Source organism: Carassius gibelio, chromosome B7, assembly GCF_023724105.1.
Source record: "Carassius gibelio isolate Cgi1373 ecotype wild population from Czech Republic chromosome B7, carGib1.2-hapl.c, whole genome shotgun sequence".
Taxonomy (NCBI): domain Eukaryota; kingdom Metazoa; phylum Chordata; class Actinopteri; order Cypriniformes; family Cyprinidae; genus Carassius; species Carassius gibelio.
In genome coordinates, this window is record NC_068402.1 from 32,104,790 (window position 1) to 32,127,940 (window position 23,151).

General features: G+C 37.7%; 1 protein-coding gene across 11 annotated transcripts in view; it reads right to left on the minus strand.

Annotated features, from left to right (window-relative positions):
• The window catches only part of LOC127961189 (unconventional myosin-IXAa), a 123,923-nt gene that overhangs the window by 30,520 nt on the left and 70,252 nt on the right, over positions 1–23,151 (minus strand). For 5 of the 11 annotated variants that reach the window (XM_052560185.1, XM_052560190.1, XM_052560189.1 and 2 more), the window contains 10 exons: positions 20,969–21,069; positions 20,499–20,625; positions 17,436–17,525; positions 15,968–16,084; positions 14,771–14,905; positions 11,216–11,337; positions 10,335–10,476; positions 8,206–8,401; positions 2,623–2,736; positions 942–1,008 (listed from right to left, as the gene is read on the minus strand). In XM_052560185.1, coding sequence (XP_052416145.1) covers positions 942–1,008; positions 2,623–2,736; positions 8,206–8,401; positions 10,335–10,476; positions 11,216–11,337; positions 14,771–14,905; positions 15,968–16,084; positions 17,436–17,525; positions 20,499–20,625; positions 20,969–21,069 — 1,211 coding nt within the window. The remainder of the gene's footprint in view (positions 1–941; positions 1,009–2,622; positions 2,737–8,205; positions 8,402–10,334; positions 10,477–11,215; positions 11,338–14,770; positions 14,906–15,967; positions 16,085–17,435; positions 17,526–20,498; positions 20,626–20,968; positions 21,070–23,151) is intronic. The other 6 variants (XM_052560186.1, XM_052560191.1, XM_052560192.1 and 3 more) reach the window with 3 other exon arrangements.

Genomic DNA, 23,151 nt, shown 5'->3' on the forward strand with positions numbered 1-23,151 from the left:
GTGAAAACTTGCACAGTTTCTAGGTATAAAACTCACTGGGAAAAATCTGTCAAATAAACCAAACGTTTACCAAAAAAAAAAAAAAAAGAGGAGGGGGGACAGTACTTTTATGACAATATTCTGTGTACAGGAGGGTCAATGAAGCATGTGGTTGTGGACTGTGGAGAGTAATTACCCATCAGCCCAGGGCCTGTCCTCCAAATGAGCAAATAACTCCAGTCTTACATCACACAGGAAGCAGCTGCTCTTTCCTGGTGTTTAATGGTCACATAAAAACCCAAAAAGTGTGTGGGGTTGCAAAACAGATTAGGGGGACTTTACAGTGCAACAAAAGCACTGTTGTGAGCTCGGCTCTTGCCACTTGTTCTGGATATCAAGACTAATCTCAGTGCCACGCAGTCATTAACAAAGCATGAATCCGAGAACGCTGTGGGTCGTCCTCCGGGTATCTGTGGAGTCACTCCTCTAACTCTACACCCACACAGAGACCTTAACAAGCCATGTGAATACTGACCAGGGGCTCATCGGACACACTTCATTTCCCCCTCCATACAACAACAAAAAAGTGTCAGAGAATTTCAGCTGCTTACAATAGAAAAAAATAATACGCAGGTTCTCTAGGAAAATATTATCAGTGCGCTAGCAGAACGTCATGCTGATCTCATCAAAGTGCTTGTGGAATGAGATATGTCATACACACCTCCACTGGAATTATTATTATAAGGGATATAAGCTGCACTGTACTGTAAAATTTGTAGAAGTTACACATCTTATTAATCCCAAAATCTGCATCCACTTAAATATACTACACATATATATAGTCATTAGAGAATAATAAACAATAAATCTTCCAAATGTTAGATTTAGACATTTTTCATGTCCAGTGTATCTGTAAGGGGTTACAGGACAGGACGGTGGTCATATGCGAGATGTGTTCTCACCGCTGATTGAGTGTGTTGCTTCCCTGCAGATCAGACAGTGGAGTGCGAGGATTCCTCCTGTTCACACCTGAAACAGAGAACACAACACCTATACAACCAGACTGCCCCAAGACACATGGGTAATATGGAAATTAATGAAAGTTTATGAGATGAATGTTTAATGGTTCTCATAAGTATAAAGCTGGTGATAAATGGGGCAAATTTTGACCAACAACTTTTTTTAAGCAATGTTGCCTGGGCACTTTTCCATTGAGAATGGGTAGCAAATTTCAGTCTGGATACTTTAGATCAGGGACACTGAGTCTCACTTGGTTGCCTGTTGATGGCAACATTGCTCAAAAGTTGCCCAATGTATCATCAGCCTAACAGGATGTGATGTACATTTATTCACTGCTGTTGATGAAATGAAACATTTAACCATTCAATTAGAAGTGAATTACTTGAAACATGCTTATGTGAATCAGTGACATACGACACACATACCCACGGTTTCTAGGTTCATACATCCACATATAAAAACACCTGTAGACTTTTATTGTAGCACAACTAAAGCTGGGTGATATATTGAAAATATACCATATATTTGCAATATTAATAATAGTCATGTTATTTATTTATTTTAACTTATCAAGTTTCATTAAAACTTCCTTAAATTTCCTTAAACGATAGTTCAAAAATGAAAATGTGCTTAATATTTGCTCAACCTTAGGACATCCAAGAAATAGACGAGGTTGCTCCATAAGAACAGATTATGGACCATGGACTTTTTGTCCAGAAGCGACAGTTTATAGATCGTGTAGAGTTGTGTGGATTACTTGTGGACTATTGTAATGTTTTTATCAGCTTTTTCAAAGCTTATCAACTCCCATTCTGATGGAGCCCATTCACTGACCATGACCAAGTGATGTAATGCTATATTTCTCGAAATATTTCTCAGAATATTTATTCTTTTAAAAATTAATTTATCAATTTTAAGTTATATAAAATGTATATTGGCACTAACACATTCATACAAAAATATAAACCTAACCTAAAATAACTAAAACACCTAAAATATAAACTTAATACACATACATACATATATATTTCAATCACTCATTTTGAGATCTACAGTTTTTTTTTTCTCAATTATATCACCCAGCTCTAACTACAATAAATGAATTATTAGGGAAAGTTTCTAACAGGTAGGAACCATACATCTTTTTTTCTTTTCTTTTTCCTGTGTTTTTGTGTGTATAGTCTGCAATCTGAGCTACCTCCATCAAGCAGACCTATTGTGAGCCCGCTGTCCTCGGAGGTAAAGAGAAACGAGTGTGTACTCTGAGCTGGAGCGGTGCTGGGGCGCGAGTGCTCAGAAGAGGGGCTCCAGTGAGGGGACAGTGGTGGGCTGCCCGAGAAGCATGCATGCTGGACTGAACCCATACAGAGGGCTGTTAGTGAAAGACAGGTGCCCAAACTGACATCATGCAGGAAAGCAAGACAGGTGCAAGACGGATGGGCAGAGACATGAGGGCAAGTCTTGCCAGTTTCAGCTCTGAATCAAATCAATGGTTCTGTTATATATGTGTATCTGAAGAGGTATGCAATAATATAGCCGTAACAGCACAATTTAACAGGGTCCTCATGTCTTGGCCCGGGGTGCATGAAGTGAGGAGACAAGATGATGGAAAGGCAGCCTTACTGTATTTCTCCTCTTTGCACCTCTGCAGGATCTCTAAGCTTCTCTGATGCACAGGGTGATGCAGATAACTAAAGCTATCCACACTTTTCACAACTGGAGCAGCAGCGTCATGCCCTTAGGAAGCCAAAAAACAAACACAAACAAGAAAGAAAGAAGAAAGAGAAAAGACAGATTAAATAGGGAGAAATAAGATGTGCTTGTCTATGCGAAGCTAAATGTTGACTATCAGCATAAAGTCTGGTACACATGACATGGATCGAAAATGAATGTGATTTTTGGCGTTCACACTTAAAAATCAGATTTGGGCCACAGTGAAATGCAGTGAATGTGATCTATATGAAGGGCAACCCATAAGGCAGTGGGCAGCACTTACGGTTTAAACTAGATTGCTGAAACACCACTCTATGTGAGGTTTCAAAGCATTGATATAAAACTGTTGCAATGAAAGAAAGGCATATAGATACTGAAGAACTAGAGAGCAGGGCAATAGAAAACAAGCAAGAGGAGCTGGGCTAACATGGCATGGTTCACTAAATAGCATGTGTGTATGTTGTCATACATTATATAATACTTCAAGTCATGATGTCTAACTACTTTTTTACATAATAGAAAAGACTGTTATACAGCTTAATGTGGCAAAACATATAGCCCCCCCTGAAAAATACTTGTTAATGGAAATATACTGTACAAAATCTCAGATACCCAGACGGGTAGTCGTTTGGAATGCCTGACCCAAAAAACAAAACAGTTGCTGAAATCACTCAGGGGGGCGCCAGAGTTCACAGGGGGGGCGCGGGAGCGGCTATGCTTTGAGGTGAATAAAGATGCATAAAATGTTCTACTAATAATTTTATATAAAAATATTTTTTTAAAAGTTTTTAAAAAATCATATGCTAACAATGCCAATTTCAATTACAATTTCGTTATTTCAAATGTAGGCACGTTGCGCGTGGCAAGCGCGCTCATAATGTAAGAGACGCCGACGCGACCACAACAGTGACCAACATCAGATGGCAAACTTAATGCAAGCGGAACGAAACTGCTCGTTATTGTGTGGTTGACGGACCGTTTATCAGTTTGGACTAGTGCAGCGCGAGCCGATCGTGATCATGCGACGCGGTTACTACACAGCGCTAATAAGAGATCCAGTAAAGAAAGCATTTGAATTTGCCACAGAAGTAATAACATCGCTGCGAGATCTAGAGAGAAACATTCACATTTCTCCGTTATTATTACTAGCGCGTGGAAACCAGGAAGAAACATTGTGCCGTGAATGAACTATCCAGTGTCCAGATCTACATTCACCATGGATTTATACTGTAGTAACACTAACCAAACCATGAAAGTTTGGCAGGAATAGTAGGCTATAATGCCTTCAATTTACATATTACGTTGGTTTTATTTTGACATGAATACAATTGCTGCCCTCAAATGTTAATCTGAAACTAGAATTAAAAGTTAGTGAACTAACTTTGATGTTGGCTTGGCCATCTTGGCCATGGAGCAAAAGAGCCAAAGTACTTGTGTGGCCAACATTGAGTTGCCCCGCTGCAAAATTAATACACATAATAATGCCATAAAAAATACACCTGCAACAGTCTTTTTCCATGCTCCCTTGCTGTTTTCTTTTTTTAATAAAAAGCCTGGGCTATGATAATAGCTATGACAGGGTTGTCTAGCTGGATGTGAAATAAGTCATGCCTATTTTTCTCGTGTATGTATTTCACAGTCCTGCCACCGTTGCGTTGTGGGCAACGACACACAAGATTACTGAAACAATGCATTTTAAATCAAGGAGATCATAAGGGGTCCAAGCACAATGGTTTGTATAGATGATGCAGTTACACACTGTTTAAAATTGTTTAATTTGTACTGTATGTTCATTCTATTTATTTATTTGTGCTATTTACATAATGTTTACTTTTAAGTTTGTTTTTGTTAATGTAAAATAGCACTGCATAGTCTTCACTGTAAGATAAAATACACAATCAAACCAAAATGTATTCAGACACCTTCAACATTTCTCACATAATCACAGTTTATTTGCTGTAGTTTAGAAACTGGTAATAATATATGACAATAACTCAGAACAAATTCATCTTGATAATTTCGGATAACTTTGATAAAAAGATATGTAATGGAATCAACCAAAACTTCAGACTGTCAGTATGACAATATTTACACAACTATCAATACTTTGTTGAACAGTTACCAAGCAAGAAATGCTTAATTTGGTTCAGTCTGTGGTGTGAAAAGGTTGCATTAACAATTAAAGAAAGAAACACTTAAGCAAAACATGGGCAGGTCCTTAATTATTATTTTTTTAAATCAATTTCACTGGTAGCCTACTGTATGAAGAATTAGTGGGTATAATATTTCACAGATCACTATTTTGCCATACTCACTTACATAAATGAACTAGTGGCCTGCACCCACTAGTAAAACAATTCTATCTTATTTTTGGATTGACTTTGGATAAATTCTTGTACTACAAGGTAATTCAGTCAAGAGCAGTGAGTGATTTACTTTCATTTTCGTACATTAAAGACTCTGACAGCAGAGCTAGTAAATTAGGCGCGGTCCCTTTAAGAGACAAACGCATCCATTATGATGATACACATCCGATTTTTTTTGTGCAAATCTTTACTTTCACTTAAGACATAACCACATACTTATTCGAACACACTTTCCAACACGGGTATTTCGACATATTTTGTATGTATTTGTTGTCGGTACAAAAGCAAGAAGACTTTGAGACGCGTCTCTGCTTGCTCCCTGAACAACACCGCGCTGCTGAATTGAGCTCTTTTGCTTTTCGCTCTTTTTTCTGTTTATTTAAACTGCCATTTGAATTTGTTCGTTCAGGTCCAGGAGGAAGTGAACGTCCTGAACGACAGCTCTGTTCAGTGTTGCTGTCCCTGTCCGCGATACGCGCGGCTCTCTCTCGTGCACACGCGCCATCAGCTGCTCAGTTCAGCTTTCCCGCAGCGCGGGGCTGAAGCCAACTTGATGTGTTGAATGCTCGGAGCACGTTATAAAACGTATTCTTAAAATACACATTTCTGTTTTAATAAATGGTCATATTAAATCATAGCATAACACATAAGTAGGTACAAAAATAATCAGTGATGCATGCGACCCTTTTGGTCTCAGTGTAGCTCCCTGCTTTACCATGTTATGCAACGCTGAGCAATTGCTGCGACGTTAAGCCTGACAGAGAAATCTCACAAGCACATATAAACACTCATTTTCATATGTGTAATATATTCTTCTAATTGTTTTGTGCCGTTTCGCTGCAGTGTTTTAATGTGAAAGGCTGTAAATGTGTACTTCAAGTGTTCAGACAAATACATCGCGAGCTCATCTGTGACGTTCAGCATGATGATTCAGTTAGAAACCAGCTAAGACCAGCGTGACAGTGGCCAAAACTACTTTAAAACCATATAATATATTATTCTAATTGTTTTGTGCCGTTTCGCTGCAGTGTTTTAATGCGAAAGGCTGTAAATTCTCTGTGGACTTCAAGTGTTCAGAGAAATACATCGCCAGCTCGCGAGCAGTTGGCTGCCGCGAATATATAATGTTATTACTTTAAACAGTTCAGAAACATCTGAATTTAGCTCTTGGTGTGTTCTAACGTGTGGATTGCGTGTAATCGCGTTTTTAAAAGGTCTTAAATAAGAATGAATTCGCTAGTTCTCGGCTCCGTGTAGACAGCCTGGGCTGAGCAGCAGTATTTTTAACCAGTTTAAAAGTGAAACGAAACCCGACTCCGCCCCTAAATGTCATTGCAACTGTAGGGGCGCAATTTTTCTCAGACAATGTAAGTCTATGGGTAATGAATTTTGACATTTAAAAATTAATTAAAAAAAAACTTTAAGTCTGATCACTCTGAAAAGATATAGCACACACCACCGCTCTATCCCGCAGGTGTCTGCCGAGTTTGGGGCTTGTGGCTTTAAAGCCCTAGGAGGAGTAGCGTACAGAATTTCTGTCAGAAAAATAATAATAAGAAAAAGAAGAAGTTTAAATAGCATAACAGTATGTTGGCTTGTTGCCAAGCCAACATAATAAAATAAACCTTGGTTTATAACCACTACAATTTCATTTTTTTCCAAGAAGCTGTTTTGTTTTATATGCTCTTAAGAAGAATCAATTATAGCTCCAGAATTACTCAAAGTAAAAAATATCACACTTTATTATGTTAGTTTTAATCTAAAAAAAAAATAAATCAAGGAAATTTCTCTGGCATTTCTTTCTTTTTGCTGTATCAAAAACGTACCGAACCGTACCGTGACACAAGTGTATCGTATCGAACCGAACCGTGAATTTTGTGAACCGTTACACCCCTATATATCTATATTAGTGCTGGGAAAAAAATTAATTGCATCCAAAATAAAAGTTTGTGTTTGCATAATATAGGTGTGTGAACTGTGTATAATTATTTTGTATATAAATACACGCATATGCATGTATTAATTTATTTAAATTGTTTTGCATGTATATACATTTATACATAATTTATATTATATATAAATATAAATAATTTATATATAAATAAATAAAACTATTAAATATATACATGCATATGTGTATATACAAAATAATTATACACAGTACACACATATATATTATGCAAACACAAACTTTTATTTTGGATGCGAAAATTTTTTTCCCAGCACTAATATATATATATATATATATATATATGGGGGGGGGGGGGGGGTCACAGATTGTTAAATATGTACCTGGGGGGGCCCCAAGGAAAAAGGTTGGGAACCACTGCACTACAGTACACTCCAAAAGTTTGAGGGAAGAAAGATTTTTTTTATTATAGTTTTTTTTTCAACAGTCACTCAATAAATGGATCAAAAGTGACAGTAAATACTGACAGGTTTCTACTTCAAATAAATATAAATTACTATTCATCATAAGAAATGTTTTCTGTGCACAAAATTAATATCACATAACACTCGAAGATTGGAGCAATGGCTGCTAGATAGACAGTGTATAGTTATTTTCAATTGTAATAATATTTTACAATAATACTGTTTACCTCAATCTTTAAAACACACACACACACACACACATATTTCTCTTTCTCAAATTTAAATTTTAGAAAAAACAAAAACAAATTAAACGCTCTTTAAAAAACTGCCTCTAAAATGTTGAATTCATTACAGTACTTAAAGAAAAAGTGTGTTTCAATATGCTACAGCATGATATTCTGTGTTAGCTTAGCAGGCTAATTGTTTTGCATACAATACTAATGTTAGCTAATTATAAATATGATAGTTTACTTAGACCAGCTGCAGTTTCATGTATTTAATGCAACATAATTTAATATAAAACACTTTAACCTAAGGAGTTTGATGGTTAGAACTAAACTGATTAAGATCAACTTGTTTTATTTGTAGTGAGGCACACAACAGAACCCCAAAAGCAGTATTTTAGCCAATAGAATCATTTATTGATCCAAAAGGGGTCTTGGATTTGGCACAATAAGAAAATATAGAATCCGTCATACAAACTACAAGCATGTGATCAGAAAAAAAGTGCAGATAACCATTTAATTTGACTCACCGCTGCGCTTCTCCACATGTCTCTTCCCAGCGTCCCTGAAGGCTACCATGGCTCTGAAATAGGCTCTGAGTACAGCCCAGCGGAAGGTGGCCACTGGATGAATACCGATCAGACCACAGATGAAGGCGTTCTTACTGCTCTTGAGAAGCGCGACAATGTCCGGCCGCATGTGGTCCGTGTTCTTCTCTCTGAAGTCCTGGGACAGCAAGTCATACAGACAGTCAGATAACTGTGCTGTTATTACGTCTAACTCTATTAGGAAACAATACAGGCTCATTGACTCAATAAAGCCAATAAAACTGCAGAGATGAGGCCTGCAGAGATCTATTATGTAATGCATAAACAGAGGCTTTATATTGTAAATAAGAAGATGAGCTACTCAAGACTATCAAACTCTGCCAAACTTAATCCGGGTGTACACCATGTAATCTGTTTCTGTCTTTTATGATTGGTGCTTGTCAAATTGTATGTTATGACTTGGATAAAAGCCTATGCAGAAGCCAGAATTTAAGACAGAATGTTTGATTTTAGCAAAGTATTCAGTCATGGTTGGAAAACCCAAGCAAATCTTTGTTACTGTTGCCCAAAAGACTTTTATATATACAAAAAAATGGTTTTTGAAAAATGAGTGTGATGTTCCTGATCTTTCAGTGTACTAAAGGATCAAATTGCCGACCTTGATTTGTTAACGTAAAACAGACCAGAGGGCCAGCCCACCAGATTTCACACAGTTACTCATTACTGTCAGGTTTATGGTGTCATGAGCAACAAACTGAGAGTTACTCACTATATACTATAAATATAGTCATGTGACAAAGACTCCTTACATTTAGTGTTGTAGAGGTCATTTTTGGTAGAATATACAGTACATATACACACACACACACACACACACACACACAGGTGCTGGTCACATAAAAAGTTGATTTCAATAATTCCTTTCAAAAAGTGAAACTTGTATATAATATTTATTCATTAAATACAGACTGATATATTTCAAATGTTTATTTTTTTTCATTTAGATGATTATAACTGACAACTAAGGAAAATCCCAAATTCAGTATCTCAGAAAATTAGAATATTGTGAAAAGGTTCAATATTGAAGACATCTGGTGCCACACTCTAATCAGCTAATTAACTCAAAACACCTGCAAAGCCTTTAAATGATCTCAGTCTAGTTCTGTATGCTACACAATCATGGGGAAGACTGCTGACTTGACAGTTGTCCAGAAGAAGACCATTGACACCTTGCACAAGGAGGGCAAGACACAAAAGGTCATTGCAAAAGAGGCTGGCTGTTCACAGAGCTCTTTGTCCAAGCACATTAATAGAGAGACGAATTGAAGGAAAAGATGTGATAGAAAAAAAAGTGTACAAGCAATAGGGATAAACGCACCCAGGAGAGGATTGTGAAACAAAACCCATTCAAAAATGTGGGGGAGATTCGCAAAGAATGGACTGCAGCTGGAGTCAGTGCTTCAAGAACCACTACACACAGACGTATGTAATACATGGATTTCAGCTGTCACATTCCTTGTTTCAACCCACTATCAGACCAACCTGGGCTCTCATAACACCTGAGCAGTGCCACAAACTGATCGACTCCATGCCACGCTGCATTGCAGCAGTAATTCAGGCAAAAGGAGCCGGTAATTCAGTTGGCCAAGATTTCTAAAAATCCTTTCTTTATATAAGTCTTAAGTTATATTTGAATTTCCTGAGATACTGAATTTGCTATTTTCCTCAGTTGTCAGTTATAATTATCAAAATTAAAATAAACATTTAAAATATATCAGTCTGTGTGTAATGAATGAATATAATATGCAAGTTTCACGTTTTGAATGGAATTAGTGAAATAAATCAACTTTTTGATGATATTCTGTTTATATGACCAGCACCTGAATGGATGGATGGATGGATGGAGAGAGAGACAGACAGAGACAGACAGACAGACAGACAGATAGATACTGTTTTATAGTTTTTACACAATTTGCTAGTGCTTGTTTATGGTTTACAATATGTACATTTTATGGACTATTTGACCTACAAGTCAGACATTGTTTTTGTAATTATGATTTATAAATCCTAAAACCCAAAGAGGTCTTTGTGTAGCTGCAAAAAGCACAGACCTTCACTCCATATTTGACTTTCCCTGCATAGTGTTTAATGATGAAGGCCGGCTCCATAACTGCAGGAAACTCAATATAGCGGTTTCCCTCATGCTGCCTCTTGAACTTGTCCAGAAGGGTCTGATTGGTGGCCTGTGGAAAGCTGTAATACAGGATGAAGAGAGTGCATTAGAAGGGCCATTATACAATATATATTGAATTTAGTGAAAGCGCTGCTCAGGATTTCACTTCCGGTACTTTTATTTCTTAGGTTTAGTTTTCTTCATTTCATTATATATACAGTATAAATAAGTTTAATTTTATGTTTTAATGGGGCAAAAGAAAATTATTTCATTTTTATTTAAAAAAAAAAAAAAATTCTATTTTTTAGATTCATTATAAATTATAAAAAAGCTGATGAGAACCAAGTGCCAGAACCAGAAAGTGGTCATCTAGGGAGCATGTCCGAGTTACTGGAGATAAGTATATTATAAACCTGTGCTGTTCCTCTGGCCTTGAGAAGAACTAGAGCTGCTGCCAAAACTTCAGCAGAAAAGCAACACAGCCACAGGAAGAGGAAAAATGAGACATTAGAGATTTGAGCTATGAAAAACACTGTTGTGGAGATTCAGGTTTCCAGCTATTTTAAGCAAAGGGAACCTTACCCTTCTTTTGTGTGTGTGTGTTGTACATCAGATGTGTGTTGTAAATCAGATGTACATCAGATTTATTATTAGTTGTTTTTAATTCACAGGGTAAAACACTCTAGTACAGTTCATATCTACTGTACATGCAGAAATTCCATGTTGTTCTAAACTATCAATAAATTATATGGTACTTGTATCAGTTTGGTTTCACACTCTCATTCCTTTATTTGTGTGCAGAGAAAAAGGTAGACATACTTGCATTCCTCATCCAGTAGATGGAGTAGTGCTGTGGGCTTCTTGCTGATGAGGTTAATGCAACCAGTGTTATCGATGTAATCAATGTTGTGCCAAGTAATGTCTTCTGATCTATACTCTTCCTACAAGAACAAAATCAACATTAACAATCAATATTCATGAGAAATTAAAGATTCTGGCAATTACACGGTTCCTTCGATGTTCCTTTTACATACTCGTACAAATATGTTCCAGAATGTTTATCGGTACCTGAATATTTCATAGTAACATGAGATGTGTGCATAACGTACACCTGAACATCTAACAAAACCTGTTATAACTACACGGGTAATTCTTTCCTTTTTGGACTGCGGCCAGAACAACAAAACAACAGGCCTGCAAAGTGTTTTCATGTTCCTCTAGAGGAGACTTCCTTTTGCCGGCCTGAGGTTTTGTGGTCTTTGCGGTTTAATAATATGAAAGACATTCTTAACATTGTGTTGCTTTTTTCTCCTCAAATGCTTCCTTGGATCGCTGGGAAAATAAATGAAACAATAAAGGATATAATCCCAGCAGGGTTTCATACAATCAGTTGAATCTCTCTCCTATTTGCCCATTAAAAGGCAAAAGTATCAAATCAGCAGAACAAAGCAGATAATCTCCACTTATCATTCAACTTCCTATGTAAGGAAGAGGAAAAAAAGAGGGGATTAGGTTTACAAGAAACCTTTTCACTATAGATTTTTCATCATGATAATATGATATATAATACTATTGTTCATGGAAACAAAGTTTGATAAAAGATTGATGTTTTTTTTTTGTCCATGAGAGATAAAAGAAAATGTTTAAGCTTATGAATGTCAGTTCATAATGATAACCATAGCAAAAGACATAGAAAACAAACAGTGCTGCCAAAATCTAACGCTTTTATGGGTTATGCAGTTATGGGTTTGTTCAAAGCCTCAACTCAAAGTATGAGTAATAATAATAACAGTGTTCTTGTACTAATAATGTGACCTTCATCTGAAGCACTCTGAAACTTTAAAGCAACCACATGCACTCTATTTGGCTGATAAGGGAAATGCACTCAAATAGCCTTCAAATCAAATAAAACACATTTACAGCGTCTCCATAAATGGCGCAATGAAAAAAAAGCCCATTAATGGACTAATGAAAGCACGTGTGGTGTTGCATGACTCAAGCATGGCTGTATTTATGGACATCAGATGGCAAGTATGCAGGAGGGACTTTCTGCTTCCCTGCCACAATTTCATAATCTAACACTAACCTGCTTCTACTAGTAAAACTGCAACTGTAGCTTTCAATTATGGAACTCAGTTAGGGTAAACAATCTTAAAGGGACAGTTCACCCAAAAATGAAAATTCTGTCATTAATTACTCACCCTCATGTTGTTCCAAACATACGTTGCTATGTTTCTGGACGTTGATTGTGGTAGTACCCCTGCTGTCTATAGGAGGGTCAGAGAGCTCTCGAGATGCATCAAAAATATCTTTATTTGTTGTTCCAAAGGTCTTATGTGTTTGGAACAAGATGAAGGTGAGTAATTAATGACAGAATTTTCAAATTATTGGGTGAACTAACCCTTTAACTAATGTAACGAAATTAGCCAATTTGAACTTTTTTTCAGTCAAACATTAACTAATGCTCATAATCTGTGAATCTGTCACATTCCATGTTTTGTGTAGATAACTTGGGTATGGTCTATGTTAAACATTCAGTGTAACCACACAACATGCTTGGCAATCCACTCAGGATGTGAACTCATTCCTGACATCTGAATCCAAGAGTTTCCAACTCTTAGAGCAATTAAAGCGTGGAATTTGGCAGACGACACTAAATTCCTGCACTTTTATCATGGAACAAACAGAAAAACTGTTGTGGCAATACTCACTAGACTCGATCGAATCCAATAAAAAAATCCATTAATAAGAACATCAAAATTACCCAGAATTCTCAATACGAGTTCAGCTTGTACTAGTCATTACTGTTCCCATTTACCATTTAGCAAGGCATGATTTAAACACATTTTTGAACCAATCACTTGAGCCATAAATGCCACACGTCTAATCACGGACTTAAAAATGACATCATGACAACATTGATTGGCTGATGGCACCAAAAAATAATGCTATCTTTAATCATGGGAAGGCCAGCGAGAAGAAAGCTACCTTGAAACTCCTAAAAACGCCAGTGTTGCCAAGTCTGCGGGTTTCCCGTGGAATTGGGCTACTTTAACACTGTTGCTCCAGGTTGTTTTTTATGTCCGCAGATTAAAGCGACTCCAATAACGTGATATTTATCCCCTGGAATGTTAACTCTATCAAGGGAACCCCACCAAATAACATGTATTTCACACCCCGGAATGCAATTTTTTTACTGGAGACCCTCTCGAAACACGATTGGGCTAGTTTTAGGCCCTCTTTTGAGTAGCGATTGAGTGGGTTTTCTTGTTAAAACCTGGCAACCCTGAAAACCGGTATATTATGAAGTAAAGCAGATAAGCAAATTTGACTTTGCTCAGAGGGATCATTTGCCAACATAAGCAGAAATAGAGTGCTAAGCCCACAAGTGATAGACTATTATTTGCACATCTGCATAAAGCAACACTTCCTATGACAGTGTGTGATTTGTGTGGATAAATGCACCTAGTCAAAGTGAGTTTATCAAATCTGGAAACGGGACTGACTAGAAACTTAAACAAACCCTCTTTGAGCAAACATATACTTTGAGGTGCGTCACAAAGGCACAGCTTTGACAGGCTGTCATTACCGTGATTGGTCGCCTCTTTAGTCATCCTAAGAGAATGGCCTCATTGAGAAAACACATTATTACAGAAACACAATTCTTTGTCTGAGGTTGGAGTAAATCAACCTTTTTTATTGTCTAATTATCAAACGGTTTATTTTGTGTGAAACATTATTACTATTAATGACAGTCTACCTCACATGATCACACAGCCAAAGGCATTCATCAACCCAACCCATTAAAGACTTCTCTAATGGTTACATTTTGAATAATGAATTTTTTATAATTTTTTTTATGTAAGTTTATTACCATAAAACACAGAACAGTTTGCATGTGTAAAGATAATCACAATGCTAGGATGCAGGTCATTCCCAGAGCATTTTTAGGTGGATGCTTATTGGCCAAAAATAAAAATTGGACCATTCTCAAGTTTCTATATTCTGATCCCTAGATATACTAATGCAATTCTCAAGCAAGCTCAAGTAATGAAAAACATGTGTCCCTATATTTTTCATGAATCTAAGTAGAACGTATACCCTGGGCTGTATTGATGATTAATTCATGCACTTCAAGGACAGCTAAAAGCACACAAAAATAAAGATCGCAAACCTTTGATTCTGCATTCAGTCAAGCAATATGTGGGTACTTATTTTACTCGGTGTGCAGTCAAAACAACTTGAGACATAATTGCTGGCAATAAATCTGTTATTAGGCTAAAATCTTGAGCTGTGTGTGGGGAGAGAAGCCGATGGTTATCTCTGGGTCCAGCTTTTAAATAAAAAAAAAGAGAGAGAAAAAAAAAACTTTACCTGTTCCAGCTTAAAAATGTGCTGGTTAAAATAGTGCTGGAGTCTCTCGTTGGCGAAGTTGATGCAGAATTGCTCAAAGCTGTTGTTCTCGTAGTCTTCAAAGCCAAAGATATCGAGAACCCCGATGGACAGGATCTGAAAAGATGATGAGACAGGAAGACAATGACGAACTGAAAAGTACTCATTTTGAATGCTAGGCTATTTAAGCACGTTTTTTGCGTCACTGTATCAGTAATAAACTGTAGGGGGCAATAGTGTTAAGACGTCTGCACTAATAAAACAGACACGTTACTGTATCAGTCAGGTAACTAGCAATAACCATGTCAACAGGTTAGTTAATATTAGCATAACATTAGCACCCACCAAAAACCATACAGTATATAAAAAGGCTGCAAATGAAATTACATACAATTGCAGTCTGATGCGCTGCATCTTTCAGATTGAAGCATGACAATATGTTTATGAGCATGTAGCTTGGTATCAGCTCTATTTATTATCATTATTATCATCATAGTTAAATTCATAGTTAGATTTGTTAACCCAAATCCTAAGTAGTAGAAGTAACTGCTGTTTTTAAATGAAATACTGCAAATGCAGTTTCATAGCTGGTAAAAACTCCCAAAATGCATTTCCACTTGTACAACATTTACATTCTGCAACTGGCTCCTTTTCATGCCTTCTGTCAACTTAACAAACACAAAAAGCTGTGTGCAAACGATGAATATACTTCAGTGACTAAACACTGGGTTTCTGTGACTTTCCATATGTTTAAAAGGTGAAGCAGGTAAACATGAGCTGAAAAATATTATTATTGGTTGAAACTGAACTTCAATTGTGTCCCAAAATGTTTAACTTAATTATTCTAATCAATTTAATCAAGTAAGCTTGTGTAGCCTGATCTGTCCGTGTTCATTCACTTGCTTAGACTTTATCTCAGAAATTTTCAAATGAATTCTGCATAACAGCAGGGGCCCAGTCAGTGTGGCTGAATATATCCTATTACATAATGTCTCCATCCATAATTTAGAGATTAAAGCAGTGAGAGCCACAGAAAAACAGGGTGCGTCTCTGTCAGATGAACTCATTTTCCTGCTGTGTAATGTAATTGCTGTCAGGTGACTCACTAGGGCTCGATCTATGAAGCTATTGCCTCTGCAAACATCCAGCACTTATTCTTTGGCACAGAAATGATCTTACCTTGGCCGATTCTTCCAAGTCTCTTTGGTTGAGCAGGGCATGATTGATCCGGAACACAATCCAGTCAAAAAGGGCACTGTAGAGAGACTTAGCCATGGAGTCCCGTACCGTCCCAGCCTGCAAAAGAGTGAAAACCATCAATCTGATATAATGACATATCATGACAAGAGACCTTTTCATCTTACACAGATGTGAAATGCAGTATTCCAATACTACTTAAGCACTTATTTGAATTCTTCAATGAAATATTTGAGATGGCTAAAAGGTGGGACAGCTATTCTAGGCAGATAAACCTCTGCTTAGGCATTATTTGTGTATGGTAACATGTATATGGGCTGTCTTGGCAATGAATAAAAACATTTATTCAGATTTTGGTATCATCACATCTTGTCTTGGGCATGATATGCTGAAATGCAAAGACATATTTGTTAACGATCTTAAAACTCTGATCGGCAGAGTTTAGTACGCTATTGTAGGTATAGCCTTGATCTTGACTTCAGCTGAACCAGAAAGAAAATATTTTTTCAAGAGCCAACCACAGTGATTAGATGTGTTGATTTAGAGGACTATTGGATGAACTGGAAGAGGAATCTGAGCTGGTTTTCATTAAGGACTGTGGCAGCCTCTCTAATACACATTCGCAAGCAATCAGAGAAATGACAGTGCGCCATATGTGATCCTTCTACATGAAAGCTTTGTGTGTTCTGGGTCCACGTCACACATAAAATCCCTTGGAGACTTGTTTTGCTTTCAAATCAGCACTACTCAATACGAAACCAACATTCATGACCGATAAAGGTTATGAGAATCTGCCGCACGTGTTAAGTCTACACAAATGGTGACTGTGATTTTAATAAAAGACTTTGCCAGTCCATTATTTAAAGACGACAGGAGAACAGAGTCCTAATGCTGGATAAAAGCTCTGAAAACCCCCTAGCTGGTTCTAATTATGATGATGGAGCATGAAAAAGTCCTTGAGAATCACATTACTTCACTGCGAGCTTCATTAGAGTGGAGGGATGAATTAAGAAAATTAGAAATGTTAAAAATTAAAACTGAAGTAACTCTTTAGGAAGGCCAAAAAAAATTGCAAAAAGACCTTTATATTTAGACTTTGACTGTGTCTACTTGAACATCATCCCATCTGGTTTATTCTGAAAAAGACATTAACATTCACTATAGCTGGGCTACTATTTATTAAAACCGCATTTAGTCAATTTAAATGATTGATACTAGTGTGTGTCCTTAACAGTAACCCGCAACATGTAATGCTAAATGTAGGTCATGAGGCCACTTTTGTCATACATAAGTAAAAAAAAAAAGTCTCCTCCTAGCATAAAAAACTGTTCAGCCTGACTGACTTTTAACAACCTTTGGTCTAACATTATCCAAAATGACTTCATTCTGGTTACATCAATCAGGTTAATGCATTTAAATGAGAAAATTAAAAGGCTTTTTTTTTTCTTACCTCAGCCAGCTTGTATGGGACTATCAGCTTCTCGCCCACTGTCACCGTTTTCCGTGTTGTCAAGGCCTCAGAGAGCGTTTCTTCCTTGACCTATCATGATACAAGACAGGATTCTCATTTTTAACATACAAAAGCACAATCAGACAGCTACTAGGACTTGTACAGTCTGCACTCATTCATAATATATTGAAACAACTCTAGATTCTTCAGCAGTGAAATGTACGGATCACACTACAGCTTTAATTCAAGATGTGTTTAGCTACATAGATGGACATGGAGAAAAACATAACTAGCACCAAGCGGCACTAATGGCCGTGGGAAAGATTTCTTTCTAGCTGTTGACTTTGGGGCCTGCAATGTTGAATTGTCCTTTAAACATCCGGTAGCACTCCGGAAAATTGGGTTTTGGGTCACTTAAGACAGGGAGATTGCAATGCAACACAATGAAGTCATATTCATCCACTTCTATATTACAAAAATAATACAGAATAGTAATAATATAGTAAATAAAAACAATACAGCTGTAATAATATTAATAAATAAACTACAGTACTGTATATTGCCTGTTTCAAATCAAAGTCTGGACACATGGTGCCAGAGAAAATGTGGACAAGAGACCTCAACACAGGTCAACGCTTGTTCATTAACACATTAAAGGACCAAAATGAACCCAGCAGTGAACTGTGAAAAGTATGTGTATGGTCTGTGCACACTGGGGGAGATGTCTACATCTAATGTACTAATTATACACTGCCCGTCCAAAAAAAAAAAAAAATTCACACACTCTAATATTTAATTGGGCCGTCTTTAGCTTTGATTACTCATCATTTTGATAAGCTTCTGCAATGTCACAACAGTTATTCCCATCCAGAGTTGCATTCATTTTTTGCCAAAATCTTGATGGGAAAGTCGGACCGCTGTGCAACGTCTTCTCCAGCACATCGCAAAGATTCTTAATGGGGTTAAGGTCTGACTCTGGACTCTGTGTTGCAAAATGATGTTGCATGCTCCCTGAAATATGCTCCCTTGGAATATGCCCATGTCATCAGGGAAGAAAAAATGAATTGATAGAATAACCTGGTCATTCAGTATATTCAGGTAGTCAGCTGACCTCATTCTTTGGGCACATAACAATCATCCATGCAGTAATTATCCAATGGGAGGAACTTAGTTAAATCCAGGTGGTGACTTTTTTTTTTGGACTAGCAGTGTATAAACTCATTGGGCCTGATGTTGAGTCATTCAACTTGATAACTGTGAACAGATGTGTAAGGGCTCATCAAAGCTCTGGACTGGCCTCATCTGCATAAATTACAATGTTTTCAAGGTTCAACCAGGTTTACACACACACACACACACACACACACACTTCCTTTTCTCTGCTGTCTGAGGGCAAATGTAAAAACACTTGAGTGGCCGTTCTCTCTTTTCTTCACAGAGATTCATGAAGGTAAGTGTCTAAAGATAAAGGCCAGGTTGGCTTTGATCATGCTATTAGGCCACAAGAAGTCCTGGTATAGCAAGCTATGTATATACATTATGTATGTGTTGAGTTCAAAGGGTCTGGACAATCACATCCTATTTCCTGCATAGTACAGGGCTCCATGGCCTTCATTCAGGAACTCAATCTACTTTCTTGAGTAGGCCAGTTTGTAGACCAAATCCTGTGAGAAAGTAACCTTCCTCTTTCAAATATCTTGAAATGTGTGTACGGTGAATTAATATAGTCTGAACATATAGAGCTTGAAACACTCTATTCAAAATCTTCATTATTCAATAAAGATTGTACGTCAGAATTAATAGTATTCATAAAACAAGTGGTGAAAAGCACCCAGATGACCAACTACGTCAGCCAAGATTCAAGAGTGTGCATTTGATGGACACTTTACCATAATATGGGACCATGGGAGAGGAGCTGTGAATAGCTTGAAAGTGGCACAACTGATGTTACGTGACAACATGGGTGGAGTTGAGCCCATCCAGATGTTTTCACTGACCCTACACACATTTAAACTAGATAGAAAGTACTTTTTTTTAATGGTTGCAAAGTAACCAAATGTAGTTAATTTATAAATCAGCTCTCAAGTTTAACACAATTACTGGTAGTGGTGGTTCTTGGGTAAAAATCTCATTAGAGGTAAACATCATTATGTTATTTTTATGGGGAATATCAAACAAAAAGTTACTTAAGCGTCCTAAATGAAGCTTGAATGCTCCTGTCCTCTTGCACTATAGGGCCTTTCACACCATTAATGTACTGGAGTGATTTTGCGTGAACTATTTCCCAGTACCATTTAAAGGGTTCCACTTGCACTGACGGTGTGTACTAGGAAGTGATGTAAGCCGGTCGACAGAGATGTCATTTGTGCACAGTGTTCAACAATGTTAACAATTAGAAATAACATTAACAACAGGAGGATGGAGGACGCTGTGATCGAAGATGTGTTTTTGTTGTGTCTCGCGGGCTTCACAATAATGGAGATGGAATGTCGACGTATACGTAAAGCGATTGAATGAACGGAAAGAAGGATTAAAATCTCCAATGGCAGAGCTACATTTGCCTCCACTTAAGCGTCCATATATTTATCACTGTTCATCATACTTGTGAAATAAGTTGACACAATGTTTACAGTAAGTTACATGGCTATTAAATCATGACGGGTTAGGGCGTTTTCGAAAGTGTCTGGCCAATCAATGTCTACTTCCATCACAGTTAGTACCAGTTGTGCTGGTTAGACCCTGCTCCAGACTAGGAGCTAATTTGGTTCTCGAAAATGGCAGTCCGGTACTAAAATCACACCTAGTTCCTGTGGTGTGAAAATGCCCATTAGTGGGTAGTTCCTCAGTTAGTTCTGGTACTATGAAAAGGTTCCTGCAGTGCGAAAGGCCCTTATTACACTGAAAAGAGTGACAAGTACTGTTAATTCTTCAAACATCCTTTTGCATTCAACAAAAATGACATGCAGGTTCAGAACAACATGACCTAAAGGAAATCATGTCAGTTCAAATGACAATGCTTACAGTAGAGTTAACAATGTGTTTTGTGATTCAATGATCCTGTACCTCAAGCAGTTCTGATACCACAGGGAGAATTTCAGGATTGCAGATGTCAATGGAGTCTTCCCGGTATATCTTCTTCTTGTAACGGATGTTCCCTAAATGAAGGATAGCTGACAGCAGAGAGAAAATCCTGCAAGGGAAAATAAAATTGTTCATGTTTCTTACACAAACACATCAATTCACTCCAATAGGCCTTTATTAACTCTATGGAGCCGTGTGGAGAACTTTTTATGATGGATGGACGCACTATTTTGTTTCAAAATCTAAACCCCATTCACTGCCATTCTAAATCTTGGAAAAGCCAGGACATTTTGCAACATAAACCTGATTGTATTTGTCTGAAAGAAGAAAGACTAGCAGTGTCATATACACCTAGGATTGCTTGGGATTTGAATTTTTGTGTGTACTATCCCTTTAACGTAATGGTAAATTTGTGTATGTGCATGAGGGCCGGGGGGCCAGGACAAACTCACTGTTTACGCGTGACGGGAAGGAAGCCCACCATCTCCATAGCAAGTTGCAAGCGCTCAAAGTCATGTTTAAGATCCTCCCCTTCAACTGTGAAGCAATCCTGCTGGTTTCAACGAGAAAAAAAGGTTACCAGCATTTCAATCAATTAAACGCCAGTTCACACCACAGTAGCAGTCTGAGGTTTCTTCATGGTGGTTTGCTATGCAATAATATAATTGAATTACCTCTAGTACCTCTACAAAATACTTATAAACATGATGATGTTCCAGTAATGTACGGCACATTTACACATAATAAGCTAATAGTATTTAGCGTTTCAGCTGCTTGTATGCATTCAAACACAAATGTGTATAGTAGAGCAGTTTTTGGGGGGAGGGGGGTGTGGGGGCTTATGTGCTGCCAAAGCTTCAGAGAGAAACTGTCAGGGTTTGGCTGATTGACTTGGAGCACCATATCATTATGAAGTTTGGTCAAAAAAACAAGAGCAGTCACATTTTTCTGGTTGAAAATTAGGGCCCTGGTGAATTTTAGCATATGCATGTTCTGCCCATGCAGTGGAAAATTCTGAGTGATTTGCCTTTTACACACGAGTTGGAAATCTGGCACACCAGCAAAGGCAATCTGAAAAGTAGCAATTTATGACTTGATCCATTCCATCAAATGGAACAAGAAAAGCATGTTCAGTGAAGCTGTGTATGTGCACAATCCCACAAAGTAAATCTGGATTAATAGATTTATACTTTCATAAATCACTGCATGAAAGAGATTTCCCATCTGCAAGATCTGTGGTTCTCAATGTAGTGTTAAAAACACACGGAATATGTTGCGACCATAACTACACTGGGCAAGATAATGCAATCACCTCAATAAGCCAAATATGGAAGCAGTCAATAACAGGACATAGTTTAGCCAGTATGGTCTTTGATGTCTGTTTTCTTAATTTTGCTTGTAAAATTCTATATTGGTGCTTGAATGCATGGCAAAAGACATTGATCCGGTTAGGCCCATACTGATAATGACGGCTTTTTTAAAAATTTTACCCAAAAGTACTACAACTGATTTGTATTTGATTCAATTTACTTATTATTTTTATGTTTTATTTATATAAATATTTAATATTTTTTACTTTATTTTTTTTATGTTAGCCATCATTTATATTGCTAGCTGCCATTACAAGGGCTGTCAGCACTTCTAACTGCTCTTTCTCTATAATCGTGCAAAATGTTGAGATGATGTACACTGAACATAATAATAAACACAAGACCTTGTTTTTGCCCCCATTTTTCATGAGCTGAACTCAAAGATCTAAGACTTTTTCTATGTACACAAAAGGCCTATTTCTCTCAAATTATGTTCACAAATCTGTCTAAATCTGTGTTAGTGAGCACTTCCCCATGAGATAATCCATCCACATAACAGGTGTGGCATATCAAGATGCTGATTAGACTGCATGATTATTGCACAGGTGTGCCTTAGGCTGGCCACAATAAAAGGCCACTCTAAAATGTGCAGTTTTACTGTATTGGGGGGTCCGGGTTCGAAAACCAGTCTGTATCTGGTGTGACCACTATACCATGGCCTGCCCATGCCATAACCCCACCGCCACCATGGGCCACTCAATCCACAATGTTGACATCAGCAAACCGCTCACCCACACGTTGCCATACACGCTGTCTGCCATCTGCCCTGTACAGTGAATTCATCTGTGAAGAGAACACCTCTCCAAAGTGCCAGACACCATCGAATGTGAGCATTTGCCCACTCAAGTCGGTTACGGTGACGAACTGCAGTCAGGTCGAGACCTCGATGAGGATGACGAGCATGCAGATGAGCTTCCCTGAGACATTTTCTGAAGAAATTCTTTGATTACGCAAACCGATTGTTCCAGCAGCTGGGACCTTCAGGTCCTGGGCTGGTGTGGTTACACGTGGTCTGCGGTTGTGAGGCCGTTTGGATGTACTGCCAAATTCTCTGCAAACACCTTTGGAGACGGCTTATGGTAGAGAAATGAATATTCAACTCACGGGCAACAGCTCTGGTGGACATTCCTGCAGTCAGCATGCCAATTTCACACTCCCTCAAAACTTGAGACACTGTGCTGTGTGATAAAACTGCATATTTTAGAGTGGCCTTTTATTGTGGCCAGCCTAAGGCACAGCAGTGCAATAATAATGCTGTCTAATCA